A 13,733-nucleotide genomic window follows, 5' to 3' on the forward strand; every position below is an offset into this window, starting at 1 on the left:
TTTTAAAATGTTATTTATGTTAACGTATATTAGTTATCGTAAATTGAATTCTGAAACTTTTAATTTCGAATACAATAAATACAGATACAACCACAGAAACCAAAGCTCTTCGGGGTCCTCAGTAATTTCTAAGACCGTAAAGGGAGCCTGCGAACCCAAAGTTTGAGAGCCAACGCTCTGGTGCAACTCGTGACTGAACAAGCGTGGACGGCTTGTGACCTCTACGATTTTTATTTGTGGTTTCCTGTCAGGACTGAAATTCTTCGATCTCTGCTTGCCAAGGTCCTACCTCCTTCGAGGGCATCTTGTTCTCTTCAGCACTGGTCCAGATTTCACGCCCCTCTCGGTACCCTGTTTTCCGCCCGCTGGACCTCCCGGGGACACCCGGGCCTCGCACGCGCCCCTGACCTTCTCAGTCCTCTCTGTCACTCGCTTATCACTTGACTGAGACTCTCTTGAAGGTCGGGTCTTGGGTTTCTCCAGACCGACGAGCTCCTCCAGGCACTAGCTCGGCTCAATCACATTCAGTCACTAAAGGACGGTGCCCGGGGTCAACTAGGCCTGACCGCGCTCACCAGGACCGGGAAGAAAGGTACACGCGAGCCTAACGGCACAGTACACTCAGAGCCACCACGCCTTGAGCCGGTCCCCGCCCTGCGGGAGTCCCGGGAGCGACCAGCCACGTAAAGGGCGGAGCCACGCGCTCATTGGGGGCGTGGCCCCCAGCGCGCGCGGGAAAGGGGCTGGCGTCGCTTGCGCGCGCACAGTCGGCGGCCGCGCGCAGCACGCTCGGGGCCCGGATGGCGGCGGCGGCGGCGGGGAGCGGGACGCCCCGGGAGGAGGAGGGGCCCAGCGGGGAGGCGGCTGCTCCGCAGCCACAAGCCCCGACGAGCGCGCCCGGGGCTCGTCTCTCGAGGCTGCCTTTAGCGCGAGTGAAGGCTTTGGTGAAGGCCGACCCCGACGTAACCCTCGCGGGACAGGAAGCCATCTTCATTCTGGCACGAGCCGCGGTGCGGCGGGAGCGTCGGGGCCACACGGGGTTGCGGGGCGGAGTGGAGGCCAGGGGCGGGGCCTCGGGTAGCTTTCGCGGGGCGGGGCGTAGCGGCGACTGGGGCGACTTGGGGAGGCGGGGAAGCGAGGAAGGAGGAGAGGGTCTGGACTGGGGGTAAGGAGGTGAGGAAGGTGCCGGGTCAGATTCCGAGACGAAGCGTCGGAGGGAAGACTAGGAGAAAGACGTGACAGACCTGCCTCGTCATAAGGGGTTTGCACAACGACTTCAAGTTGCATTTCAAGCGTCTAACTTAACTTGTAAGAGTGTCAAGTGAAGGAGTGGGGATCTGTAGGCGAGGGGGGGACGTGTCTTGGGCTACCACGTTAGGGGGAAAGGGAATAATAGACGCTCATGAAGTCCCGGACTGAAAACCTCTCCAGAGCCGCCCTTACTCCCTTCCCACCACTCAAATAGAAGTGCTCACCAGAATTGTGCTAGAACCCATTGATTCAATTCTCCTTGTTCCCCTCATAGGAACTGTTTGTGGAGACCATTGCAAAAGATGCCTACTGCTGTGCTCAACAAGGAAAAAGGAAAACCCTCCAGAGGAGAGATTTGGGTAGAGTGTCACTGCAGTATTCAGTCTCTGGGGGCAAAGAAAGGAGGGCTGGGGCAGGTTTCCCTCTCACTGCTGGAGAAGCCATCACTGTAAGGTCAGAGGTCTCTCCCTCTGATGTCTTCTGTTGGACTGCCACAGTGAGAGAAAGACCTAGCTTTTAGAGTCCCTATGCTTTTGAGTGGCAGGAGAGGTGGTGGGGTAGGTAATGAAGGGAGTCTAAGTGTTGCTAAAGCTAACTAGACCGCTTTGTACCTTTTGCCATGTTGTACCAGGCTGGGCACTTCTTTTTCCCCTAGAAGCCGGGAGTTTGATTTCTGTCTCTTTAGTTGGTAACCCCTGTGCCTGTGTAAGCTTTCGTATACCTTAATCCTGCTTTCCCTTCTATTTTGCTAGATTCTTCTTTGATGGCTTTCAGAGCAAAAAGGTTCCCCCCACGCAACAGGGTTTACCTAGAGTTTTCCTACTTTTATAGAGAGACAGCTGATATGTAAGATTTGGTGGTGGAGTAGAAATGGACCTCATGACAGCAAGGGACAAAATTTATAAATGCCCTTATTTGCATAAAGCGTCATGCCCTTTTTTTATGTGGGTTGTGGCTTTTTAAAGGGGTTGATGTCCAAATGACCAGAATTAGTCAAGTGTCCTTTTACTCTGTGTTTCAGATAATGCAATAGAGGCTGTGGATGAATTTGCTTTTCTGGAAGGTGAGTTCTTTGTCAGTTGGTAACCATTTCCACCTGTCTCTTCCATGCCCCGTGATCTGAGTTCAAAACCTCATAAAACTACCTGGTTCTTCTTAGGGATAATTCTTTCTGTCTATTTTCTATTAAGTTGGGAAAAACTAATGTTAAATCTAGTGAGACTTAGCAATTCTGATTCTCATGGGTAGCTAGAACTTTTCCCTGAAAATTGCTAATTACAAAAAAAGAGAGGGTATATAAAGATCCTGGTGGGGTTAGGTGGATTAAGAAGATTCTTACTTTGATCACCATTCCCCTCATATAATGCTATATATAATCTTCCCTTCACCATAATGCTAGAGATCAGAAACAATTGCCAACATTTAAAGGGTTGCTTCTTGCTCTTTTTTCTTCTTCAGCGATCTATATAAAGTCATTATTTTGCCACTGGAGATTGTAATTGCCTTCTGTCTGTTCTTAAGAACTTTGTGTTAACTCATGTACTAAGTCTCGTCATTGAAGTAAAAAATTTTTGAGATACTTTATTTTAGCTATCTTTTCTCAGATGGATATCTGTTTCTCTGATAATTCCTAAATCTGATCAGCTTATTTTTCCCGGCACATATTCTGATTGAATATGAGAGAGCCATGCACTTTTAGTTCGTTCTCACCTTTACAATACCGGGGCATTCTCATTATCTCCTTAAAGCCTCATTACCTTCAGGAATCCTTTCTGGATATATTTATTTCACTATTTCTCCTCGTTTGTTCTGTATATCAGCCTGGGCCTCTCACTCTTTTGTTACATTTCTTTTAAATGTGTTTGAAGATACATTCCCATGGCTAGCTTTAAGTCTAGATTATTGAGTATTCTTTCAATTTTTGTTTTTTTTTTTTTAAACAGATTTTATTTATTTATTTGACAGAGAGATCACAAGTAGGCAGAGAGAGAGAGAGAGATTGAGAGGAGGAAGCGGGACTTCATCCCGGAATCCTGAGATCATGACCTGAGCCGAAGGTAGAGGCTTAACCCACTGAGCCACCCAGGCGCCCAATTTGTAGATCTTTCTTAACACTTTTCTGGTTACTCATTTTTCTTTCTTTCTTTTTTTTTTTTTTTTTTTTAAGATTTTATTTATTTATTTGTCAGAGAGAATGAGCACAGGCAGAGGCAGAGGGAGAAGCAGGCTCCTAGGAGTCCCTACTTACTCATTTTTCTTAAAAAGAACTTGTTAATTGCCTCCCTGAGGAAGGCAGCTTCTTGTGACTGACTTCCCATCAGTTCTCCAAACTTGTTCGGAGCCTACTGTACCTCCTCATTTTTAATTACCAGCTTTTCAAAGGATATACAATCCGATTTGCATTTTAAAGACTTAACACTGCAGACCTCTGGATAATGAATTGGAAGGTGCCAGGCATAGAAGTGGAGAGATCTCAGGTAGTTTTCTACTCTGGTCTCTACCATGGCATAGTACTTAGCTTGGATTTTTAATAAATGGTTACTTACTGAGTGGTGGATGTATTCACTCATCTGCTGATCCAATAATCTCAGTAATTACATTCATCTGCTCTGCCTATATTAGTAGATCTGAATTTTGGCCATTTTAGCCATTGCAGATTTAGTCAGTATTATATTTTGTACCTGGTAAAGTAAATGTTCTCATGTCCTTAGATGTATATGCTCTAAGTAGAAAATTATTTTTTTCTTTTTTTATCAAGGCAATATATATCCATGCTTGAAAATCAGTTATCTAATGGCTTATAATGAAAGACAGCTGCTGCTCCACACTCTTGTTTTTGTTTTTAGCTTTCAGATGGTGACTTAAATTTCTAAATAATATGATTTATCCTTGATTTTTCAACTCCAGGTGTTATATATTAACTTCTTGCTGTGATAAATGAAGATTTAGGTAACCTATACTGCTCCATAAATCCTTCCTTTCTGATTTTTGGAAGTTATATCATTATTTTTAGTTCCTTTATTACTTTTACAGTTTACATAACATACTAAAATATCTTTTTTTTTTCTTTTTTTTTTTTTTGGTTAACTCCCCACTTTGGAAGGTATGACTATTAGTGGACCCATCCTTTCCTTTCACATTTTTTAGCCAACTTGTAGCTTTTATTTACTTGGTGTCATCTATACTATACTTTGACATCGTGAAGACTGATAATGTATCGTGTTATCCTAGCTAAATCTCCCATGCTTTACATATCAGTTGAGTGTAGTAGTTGAAAAACAGTACTGTGAACAGTTCTCCAAACATGGAAAACTTCCTTTACCTCTTCTATCCTTTCATCTCTCATAGAGGTGCCTTCCCTGCAGGCAACTGTTATTAGTCTCTTGTGTAATTTTCCAGATATTTTATGCAGATGAGTTTATGTGTGTATATATTTTTTCTTTTTTTTAAAAGATTTTATTTATTTATTTGACAGAAAGAGATCACAAGTAGGCAGAGAGACAGGCAGAGAGAGGAGGAAGCAGGCTCCCTGCTGAGCAGAGAGTCCGATGCGGGACTCGACCCCAGGACCTGGAGATCATGACCTGAGCCGAAGGCAGCGGCTTAACCCACTGAGCCACCCAGGCGCCCCTATGTGTATATTTTTTTCTAAGCCTTTCCTTATGAACACAGATGACAAATGTAAAGTCAATAAATAACAAAACGAACACCATTGCAACCGCTAGCTAGGTCAAGAGATAGAATAGTGTCAGCCCCCAGAAACTCCATATATATTCTTTTTTCATGGCAGATCTTTCCATCCCCTTTCCTGACATAACAGTATCCTAACTTTTTGGTAATTACTTGATTTTCTTTATAGTTTCACCACATATGCATGCATCCTTAAACAGTTGATTTGGTTTAATATTTTTTTGAACTTCCTAAAAATGTAACCAGACCACTGTATGTATTCATTGATCATCTTCTGTCCTGGGGCTGTTTTCTTTAGGTTAATGCATTTATGAGATCATCTGTGTGGTTGCACATATCTCTTGTTTTCTGTGCTGTGTGACATACTATTGTGTGACAGTATTACAGTCGAACCACTTTAATGTGGATATTTGGATAACTTTTTTTTTCTGTTACTAACAGTGCACTGTTGATGCTTTGTACTCAGCTTGCCTTCTCTTCCCTCATGACTATGAACATTCTTACACATATTTCTTTAGGGGTGTGTGCATGTGTGTGTGGATAAAATTGCTGGGACATAGTATATGTATATCTCCCTCTTTTGTAGATATTGCTGAACTTCCTGCATACCTGATTCACATTTCTACCTAGAGTATATGATAATTCGCATTACTCCTTATTCTCACCAACACTTGGTATTTAGTTTTTCCAGTCTGGTAGGGATGTTAATGATAATTGCATAGTACTTTTATTTTCCATTGTCCTGATTACTGGTGACATCTTTTCATATGCATGTCCTTTTTCTGAGGTGGGGTGGTGTCTTATTTTTATCTTGGATATTTTGTCTTTTTCCTTACTGATTTATAACTGTATCTGTGATTATATGTGTGTGTGTATGTGTGTATGCTTTTTGTTTTTTATTTTTTCTGAATGTGAATCTTTTTCATCATATGGGAAGCAAATATCTTTTCCAGGTTTATGACTTGTCTTTTCACCCTTTAGGGTATCTGTTGATAAATCAGTTCTCAGTTAAACATAGTCAAATGTATTAGTTTTTTCTTTATAGGTAATGCTGTTTGTTTCCTGTTTAAGACTTTTTTCCCTGCCCCAAGATCATGAAGTCATTCTCCTATATGCTAAAATTTTTTTAGTTTTCTTGTCTTTGGTAAAACTACAGTTGAGTTTTCTGTGTATCAGACTCCCTGCTGAGCCTGATGCCTGCTTGCTTCCAGGACTCAGGGATCATGACCTAAGCTGAAGGCAGATGCTTAACTGGCTGAGCTACTCAGGCACCCCATTATTTCTTATCTGAATGGTAGAATTCACCAGTGAAGTCATCTGGGGTAGAATTTTCCTTGTGGGAAGATTTATGATTGATTAAATTTTTTTGGATGATACTGGGATCTTTCTGTTTTTATTTTATTTTTTGAGGCAGTCCTGTCCTGTTTCCCCCCACTTGAGTTATGCTTTTTCTAGGAATTTTACATTTATCTAAATTTTCAGATTTGTTGGCATAAAGTTCTTCATAATATAGCTGACCCTTGAACAGCATAGGTTTTTTGTTTTTTAAATTTTATTATTTTTTATAGTAATCTCTATACCCACTATGGGACTCAGACTCATGAGCTCAAGTTCAGAAGTGCATGCTCTTTTGATTGAGCCAGCCAGGCGCCCCAAGTGGACTGTTTTTTTTTTTTTTTTTTCTTTCAAGTAGGCTCCTTGCCCAGTGTTGGGCTAAGTCGCATGTTTGGGGCGCCTGGGTGGCTCAGTCTATTAAGTGCCCAACTCTTGATTTCAATTCAGGTCATGATCTCAGGGCTGTAAGATCTGAGCCCTGCATGGGGCTTGAGATCCCACTCCCCCCAGCCCCCCACTCACTTGCCCACTCTTTCTCTAAATAAAATGCTTTAAAAAAAGGAAGGAAGGAAGGAAGAAAGGAAGAAAGTCATATACCCTACTGACTGAGCCAACCAGGTGTCCCAAACAGCACAGGTTTGAACTGTGTGGATATGTGGGGATTTTTTTACAGTATAGCACTGTAAATGTATTTTTCCCCATATTTTCTTAATATTTTCTTTTTTCTAGGTTACTTTATTGTAATAGTACAGTATGTAGTACATATAATGTATAAGATATGTGTAATTGGCTATGTTATTGGTAAGACTTCTGGTCAACAGTAGGCTATTAGTAGTTAAGTGTTTGAGACTTTTTATAAGTTAACCATTGTTACTTCTGATGGTGCTTTTTGCCTTAAAGAGTACTTTTTCTAATACTTTTATGAGACTGACACGCTACCTACTCCACTGAGGCACCTTGTCTAATACTTTTAAAACTTACCAGCTTTCTTTGTTAGTATTTGCATAGTATGTATTTTTTTTTAATCTTTCTATTTTTACCTGTCCATGTTTGTAAATAGAAGATAATGGGGTTATTTTTTAGAATTTAGGCTTACAGTCTTTTTTTCTTTAACAGGAGCACTTTGTTCATTTATGTTTAATGTAATTAGCAATATATATGTTTTTTTTTAATATATATGGGTTTAAATCTACCATATTATTTTGTCTTCCTATTTGTCCTCGTATACGTTTCATTTTTTCTTCCAAATTTTTGCCCTTTTTAAGTGTAGTTTATTATTTCATTTTTTTCCTCCCTGAGGAAATTATATACTTTATTTTAATTGTTACTTTATCAGTTACTGTATGCATTCTTATTTTATCAGAGCCCAAAGGTAGTACCTTTATACTTGTCCTCAAGAAAACAGGATCTTAGAACTATTAACTCTATACAAGGCCTTCTTCCCCATACTTGCTATTATTGTCATGCATTTTTGTTTTGTTTTTGTCAATCCACATAAGGCACTGTTACTGCTGTATTGTACAGGCAAGGATATATGAATTTATCCACATATTTATACTATCTTTGCCCCTTTTATATTTCTGTTTCTCCCTTTGTGATCGTTTTCTTTCTTTCTGAAGTAAATCCTTTAGAACTCCTTTAGTATGAGTCTGCTGGTAGCTGACTGTGTTTTTGTGGGGGGTTGGTATAAAAAAGCCTTTTTTTTTTTTTTTTTCATTGTTAAAGGCATCTTGCTGGGGTGCCTGAGTGGCTCAGTTGGTCAGGTGGGGAGCCTGCTTCCCCCTCTCCCTCTGCCTGCCTCCCCCTCTCCCTCTGCCTGCCTCTCTGCCTACTTGTGATCTCTATCTGTCAAATAAATAAATAAATTAAATAAAGTCTTTAAAAAAGGTGTCTTGCTGAATATAGAATTTTAGGTGGAAAGTTATTTATCATGTTGAAGCTCTCATTCTATTTTTTGGCTTCCATTGTTTCTGTTGAGAAATCACTGTTAATCTGTTAATCTTTTGAAGCTAATTTGTCCTTTTTTGTAACTTTTAAAGATTTTATTTATTTATTTGAGAGAGAGAGAGTGTGTGTGAGAGAGACAGAGAGAGCATGAGAGGAGAGGGGAGAAGGTCAGAGGGAGAAGCAGACTTCTCAATCCTGGGTCTCCAGGATCATGACCTGAGCCGAAGGCAGATGCTTAACCAACTGAGCCACCCAGGAGCCCCATTTTTTGGTTACTTTTAAGATTTTGTATTTGTCTTTGATTTCTCTGTAGTTTCTCTTGGATGTATCTATGTGCATATTACCCTTTCTGGTCTGCTTAGGCTTCTTAAATCTATAGATTAATATCTTTTATCTGTTTTGGAGAAGTGTCAGCTAGTATCTTTTCAGATAATGGCTCTGCTTTGTTCTTTCTTCTTTCTCATTAGGATTCCCATCGAATGTATATTAAAGCACAGTCATAATTTTGCCTCTCCATGCTGCATTCTGTGTAGTTTTTTTTTTTCTGATCTAGCTTAATTCTTTCTCTCATGGTCTTGTCTCCTTTAAATTTTCCTATTGATTTCTTAGTTTGCTTTTGTTTTTGTATCTTCAGTTCTGTGAATTCCATTTGCTTTTTTTTTTCAAATCTATTTTGTCCCTTGTTACTGTATTCACTCCAGATGTTTTGAAGCTTGTCTTTTTTTTTCTTTAAGCAAAGTAAATACAGTTGTTTTATAGTCTCTGTCCAGTTTAATATCCACAGTCTCTTGAGGCTGCTTATTTTTTTTTTTTCCTGACTTGTTCCTTTTGATACTGCTTCATGGTCTTTTTTCCTCTTTATACTTAGTTATCTTGGTGTGTTGGTCATTGTAATTGAAAAAATTATTTGTTGGCTAGTTTGAGGCCTGTATGATGAAATGTTTCTCCAAAGATTTTCAGTTGCTGCTGCAAGGCACCTAGGGGAGTGTGTAAATTCAGGATCTCCTTAATCCAAATTCAGGATCTCTTTAATCCTAATCCAAGACTTGAGGATTCTTGGTTCACTGTGTTAATAAATACATGTGAACCCTGACTGTAAGTCTGTGAGGGGGCTGATTTAATTCTAATCTAGCTTTACTCTGGGGGTATAACCTTTTGGGACTGCACTTTTTAAAAAATCTGACCTTCCCACTTGGGCAGAATCTTAGATTTGACTCAGCTAACATTTCTCAGCTCTGGCTTTTGGACTGCAAATGACCTCAGGGTAAAAGCAGATTTGTAGGCTGGGTTTACTTTGTGTTCTTGCTTTCTCTAGATCTTGGATTTCACTTTTATTGATGCTTTCAGTGCTTGAAGGATTTTATTTCAGTCAGCTTTATCATTTGATTTTAGCGGGAACTTGGCCTTTATCACAAGAAGAAGCTGTTTCTTTTTTTTTTTTAACTTAGAGGTATTTTTGCTTTGTTTTCTTATATGTTCTTTTCTCTGCATTATCTGTTTTATTCTAGGTTTTTTTTTTTAAATGAATTTTAGTTTTTCCTTTCATTTTGCAGTTTGCCCAGTAATTTTCATTCTGTTTAGGATTGAGGGAGTAAGAAGGCTGTTTGGAAGCTGTATATACATGGGAAGGTGGTTTTTTTTTTTTTTGCTTGGCACTGGGACTTGAGGGTGGGCAGAGGTGGGACCAGATGTTATGCTGGGGCCCTGAATGCCTTACTATGGGACAGTAGCATTTCAGAGGCTTCTCCAGTTCTGCAGATAATTTATTTAGTTTATTGGAAGAGAGCCATCTGATTTTTTTTCCATTTAGCTTTAAATGTTTGTCCTTCTGGTAGTGCTACAGGCTGGAAGGGATGTAGGGAAGTGGGGCCAACTATTTCTCATGTCGGCCCTTAAGTCATTAATCCTTCCTAGTCTGTGCTGCTTTCTGTCGTTCCTGGTGTCTGTGTCTGCCTGGAGACTGTCCATGAGTCTCTTGGGCAGATGGGCTCCCACCTCTGCTGCTCCTTCTATTCATTCTAGGCTTATGTTTTTTCCCTGCTCTATTTATAAACATACTTCAATCAGATTTCTGTTATTCAGCTTTTTGATGAAATCTCTTAATTGCTGATAGACCCCATTATTATTTATACTTTTTAAAACCTTATTTTCTTTTGAATGGAATCTTGGATGGGAGGACATACAAACTTGTGGGCTCAGTCTCCCATCTTGATCTGGAACTTTCTCAGAAGATTATAAACTTTTTGCTTAGAAAACTTAATCTCATTTTTATTTTGTATCATGCTTTGTATGGAATTCTCAAGTGCTCATTAACTAACATGGCAACTTCTTTGCCCTTTCCCTACCTCTAATTCTAACTCTCTGGACCAGTGTGCTTAATTCCCAGCTGCCCAATTTCCATAGTGACATGTTTATCCTCTGAGATCTTTTGAATGGCTCTTCCTCAAAATGAGTATTTTGGTCTTAGAGAACTGCTGGTACCAATGCAGTTTCCCCTTGAACTTTGCCCAGTCTGTTAAACTTACCCAGTTCTTGAGGCACCTTGCTTTATTTGTTGCTCTTTGTTTTTTTTGTTTTTATTTTTGTTTTTGTTTTTAGGAACTTTGGATTGATGGCTGAGCTCGGCAGTTTTGTGAGCTTTCACCTGCATCCTCTGGCCAGCCCCTCTCCTGCAGGCCTCTGCCTTGAAGAACAGACTGTTTGGAATATTGTACTTACGTGCTTTTCCTGTTCTACCATCATCTAAACTGGGATAAACAGAGGTCTCACCTGTTAGCTTTTCTTTACAAGGTCTTCCACTACTATGTCTTCCATTTCAGGCTTGGATGCAGCCTCTTTTGAGGCAGAGGAAAAGAAAATGATTTGTGTAGGTTGCCTAATGAATGATGAGGACCATAATAAAGGTCTCTGATCAGTTTCAACCTAGTGTGTTTTATAATCTTGCCTTTGTCCTTGCCATGATGACTGGAGAGCCACCATGCCCACAGACCATCTGATCTTTCTTGCCAGCTGTTCTAAACCCCAGTCCTTTGATTTATATGCTTTTTCCCAATATGTCACCAGAATGTGATTTCAGAATTTATGGGATGTCACTTAAGGTTTTCAGAAGTTTAAATAAATGTGATCCTAGATTAAAATCAGTTAAATTTTAATAGCTTTATTGAGATATAATGCACATACTATACAGTTCACCCATTTAAAGTGTACATTTCAATAGTTTTTAGTGTATTTTAGTGTATTCACAGATATGTGCAACTACTACCACAGTTAATTTCATATTAATGGAATCACAAGATCTGTTGTATTATGTATCTGGTGTCTTTCACTTAGGTAATGTTTTCAGGGTTTGTTTATGTTATAGCATGTAGAAGTACCCATTCCTTTACTTTTATCTTTTAAATTATGGTAAAACATACATAACCTAACATTTGCTTTTTTAATTATTTTTAAGTGTACAGTTCTATGGCATCAAGTACATTCACATTATTGTGCAATCATCACTGTCATCCATCTCCAGAACATTTTTCATCTTCTGAAACTGCAGCTGTAGCCATTAAACAATAACTCCCAGCCTCCCCCACTTAGATCCTGGCTAAATTTTGGTTTTTAAGGGAAGGTCTGGGTGATCTAGCAAGAGGGAGGCAAAGTACTTGGAAAGTAGTGGTTAAGGAGAGCACCAGGAAACCAACTGAAACACTTGACCATTTTTCAGATTCATCTGTGGCCATTGTTTGAAATGCCCATTTCTGGACCTTGCTACTCCAGGCTAATAAATTAGAATCTCAGAGGGTGGAGCCCCAAGAATCTCTTAGTTTTTTCAAATAAATTTCCCCAAGTAATTTCCTTCCTACCATTTGTCCACAGATCTACAGGAGGGCAGAGGGCAGTAAAGTATGAATGTAGAAAGTCTGGATTAGAAAGGAAGTCAAGGAAAATAACCACCACTCTTTAAGAAGTAAGAGGGGAGTACCAGATTTTGTAGGTCATCTGGTGAAGGTCATCAAGGAAAGGACTGGGCACAATGGTGTGGAGAAAGATTCAAAACCAAAGGAGGACCTCAGTGATAACTGTCAGCAAAGCTGTTGGTTGAATCTACTCAGTGTGATCTCTAGTGTATCAACACTCCTTGTCTGTACAATCCTCATAATGCTTGGTGCCTGGTTCATGGGCCTCTCATGGTTGAACTGATTCATCATTTATAAAGTAGCCATGTCTGGTAAAAAGTGGTTTGGAATGCTGTCATAAAGCCTTCAGGTGGCCTAGGAGTTCAGAGGCTCCTGCATTCCTGGGCTGTAAGCAGCAGGGGGAGGCTGACTCCCCGAACCCTTGGTGAAGGCAGCCACCCTTAGACCACGACTTCCTGGATATGTTCTGTTCTGCTAGATCAGGTTGAGGCTGTGACAATTTTAGGGATTAACTCTGAGTTTCCTAAGAAATGATCATTACACTTTTCCTATGGATTCTGGCCCAGAAGCCTCCAGACTCTTTCTAAGCAGTGTATCCATCGCAATACAGAATTCTCGCTGCTCTTTGACTGCAGGTTGCTTGAACCTCAGAAACATGTTGTTCCTGTTTGCAAGATCTGGTAAAATGTGATGGAAACAAGTGTGAGGCTCTGCATAGAAGTGTAAGATCAAAGCCCTTTTCTCATAATGATAAGCTCCAGTATGTGAGCGATGGTAGATCGCCCCAGGAATTTGGACATAAACTAGGAACATTGCCCCTTGAAGGTAGAACCTCTAAGTCAAACATTTCAGAGGCTGAAATGCTCCAAAACTCAACTAGATCTGATCAAATATATGAAGAATAGTGTACCAGTCAGTAGAGGGCAGTGGTTAGTTATGGAAGAGAGGAAGGAGTTCCAGAGACCAGTTGCTAGGTAGGGTTAGCTGGAAACTTAGCCAGTGCTCAGAGTCCTACGGTCCCACTGATAAGTTGTGTCAGCCTGTCCCATCAGGTGCCTTTCAGCACTGTAGTCCCATCCAACTCCCATTGTCTGTGGGGTCACTGTGGGATCTGGGCTCCTTCCATCTTACTGTTTTGTATTGCCTTCTATGTTGTACTGTCCAAGAGAACTTGCTGTGGTGATGGAAATGTTCTCTGTCCATCCAGGTGGTTGTAATGTAGCCACCTGCCACAGTAGCCACTGAGCAGTTGAAATGTGGAGCTAAACCTAATCGTAATTTTTTTACTTTAAAAATTTATTTTGTTTCAAGTTTTTGTTTAAATTATAGTTGGTTAACACATAGCGTAATATTGGCTTTAGGAGTATAAATTTTATATTTTACTTCATGTAAATAGCCAGAAGTCTCAGCCACAGCATCTTCTCCCTGGAACTCTAAACTGTGGAACTGTGGGCACAATAACGTTTTTAAGCCTCAGTGACAATAACAGTCACTATTCCGTAAGGAGGGTCACAAAATTGTTGCAGTAAAGCCCTCAGCATTGTGGGGCACATAGTACTAAGTCAACACTAGACATTGTTACGAAAGCTTTCGCCAACTAGCGTC

General features: G+C 40.3%; 1 protein-coding gene across 2 annotated transcripts; it reads left to right on the forward strand.

Annotated features, from left to right (window-relative positions):
* Window positions 1-730: 730 nt before the first annotated feature.
* Window positions 731-11,144, forward strand: POLE4 (DNA polymerase epsilon 4, accessory subunit). Of its 2 annotated transcripts, XM_032352579.1 has the most exons (5): window positions 731-1,010; window positions 1,526-1,610; window positions 2,273-2,314; window positions 5,042-5,086; window positions 10,822-11,144. In XM_032352579.1, the coding sequence occupies exons 1-4, from the start codon at window positions 801-803 to the stop codon at window positions 5,077-5,079; spliced, it is 375 nt and encodes a 124-aa protein (XP_032208470.1). In that variant the 5' UTR covers window positions 731-800; the 3' UTR covers window positions 5,080-5,086; window positions 10,822-11,144. The 2 variants fall into 2 exon arrangements, with proteins under 2 accessions (XP_032208470.1, XP_032208472.1); XM_032352581.1 differs by lacking the exon at window positions 5,042-5,086 and having other exon boundaries at window positions 735-1,010.
* Window positions 11,145-13,733: the final 2,589 nt, after the last annotated feature.

The sequence above is a fragment of the Mustela erminea genome, chromosome 7 (assembly GCF_009829155.1).
Source record: "Mustela erminea isolate mMusErm1 chromosome 7, mMusErm1.Pri, whole genome shotgun sequence".
NCBI lineage: Eukaryota > Metazoa > Chordata > Mammalia > Carnivora > Mustelidae > Mustela > Mustela erminea.

What these genes read in the sequence shown, in the direction of transcription:
- POLE4 (XM_032352579.1), top strand. Translation starts at nt 801, where the DNA reads ATGGCGGCGGCGGCGGCGGGGAGCGGGACGCCCCGGGAGGAGGAGGGG. An exon ending in CCTCCAGAGGAGAGATTTGG is followed by an intron (nt 1,611 to 2,272) that starts GTAGAGTGTCAC and finishes TCTGTGTTTCAG; the next exon opens with ATAATGCAATAGAGGCTGTG. An exon ending in TGAATTTGCTTTTCTGGAAG is followed by an intron (nt 2,315 to 5,041) that starts GTGAGTTCTTTG and finishes TTTTCATGGCAG; the next exon opens with ATCTTTCCATCCCCTTTCCT.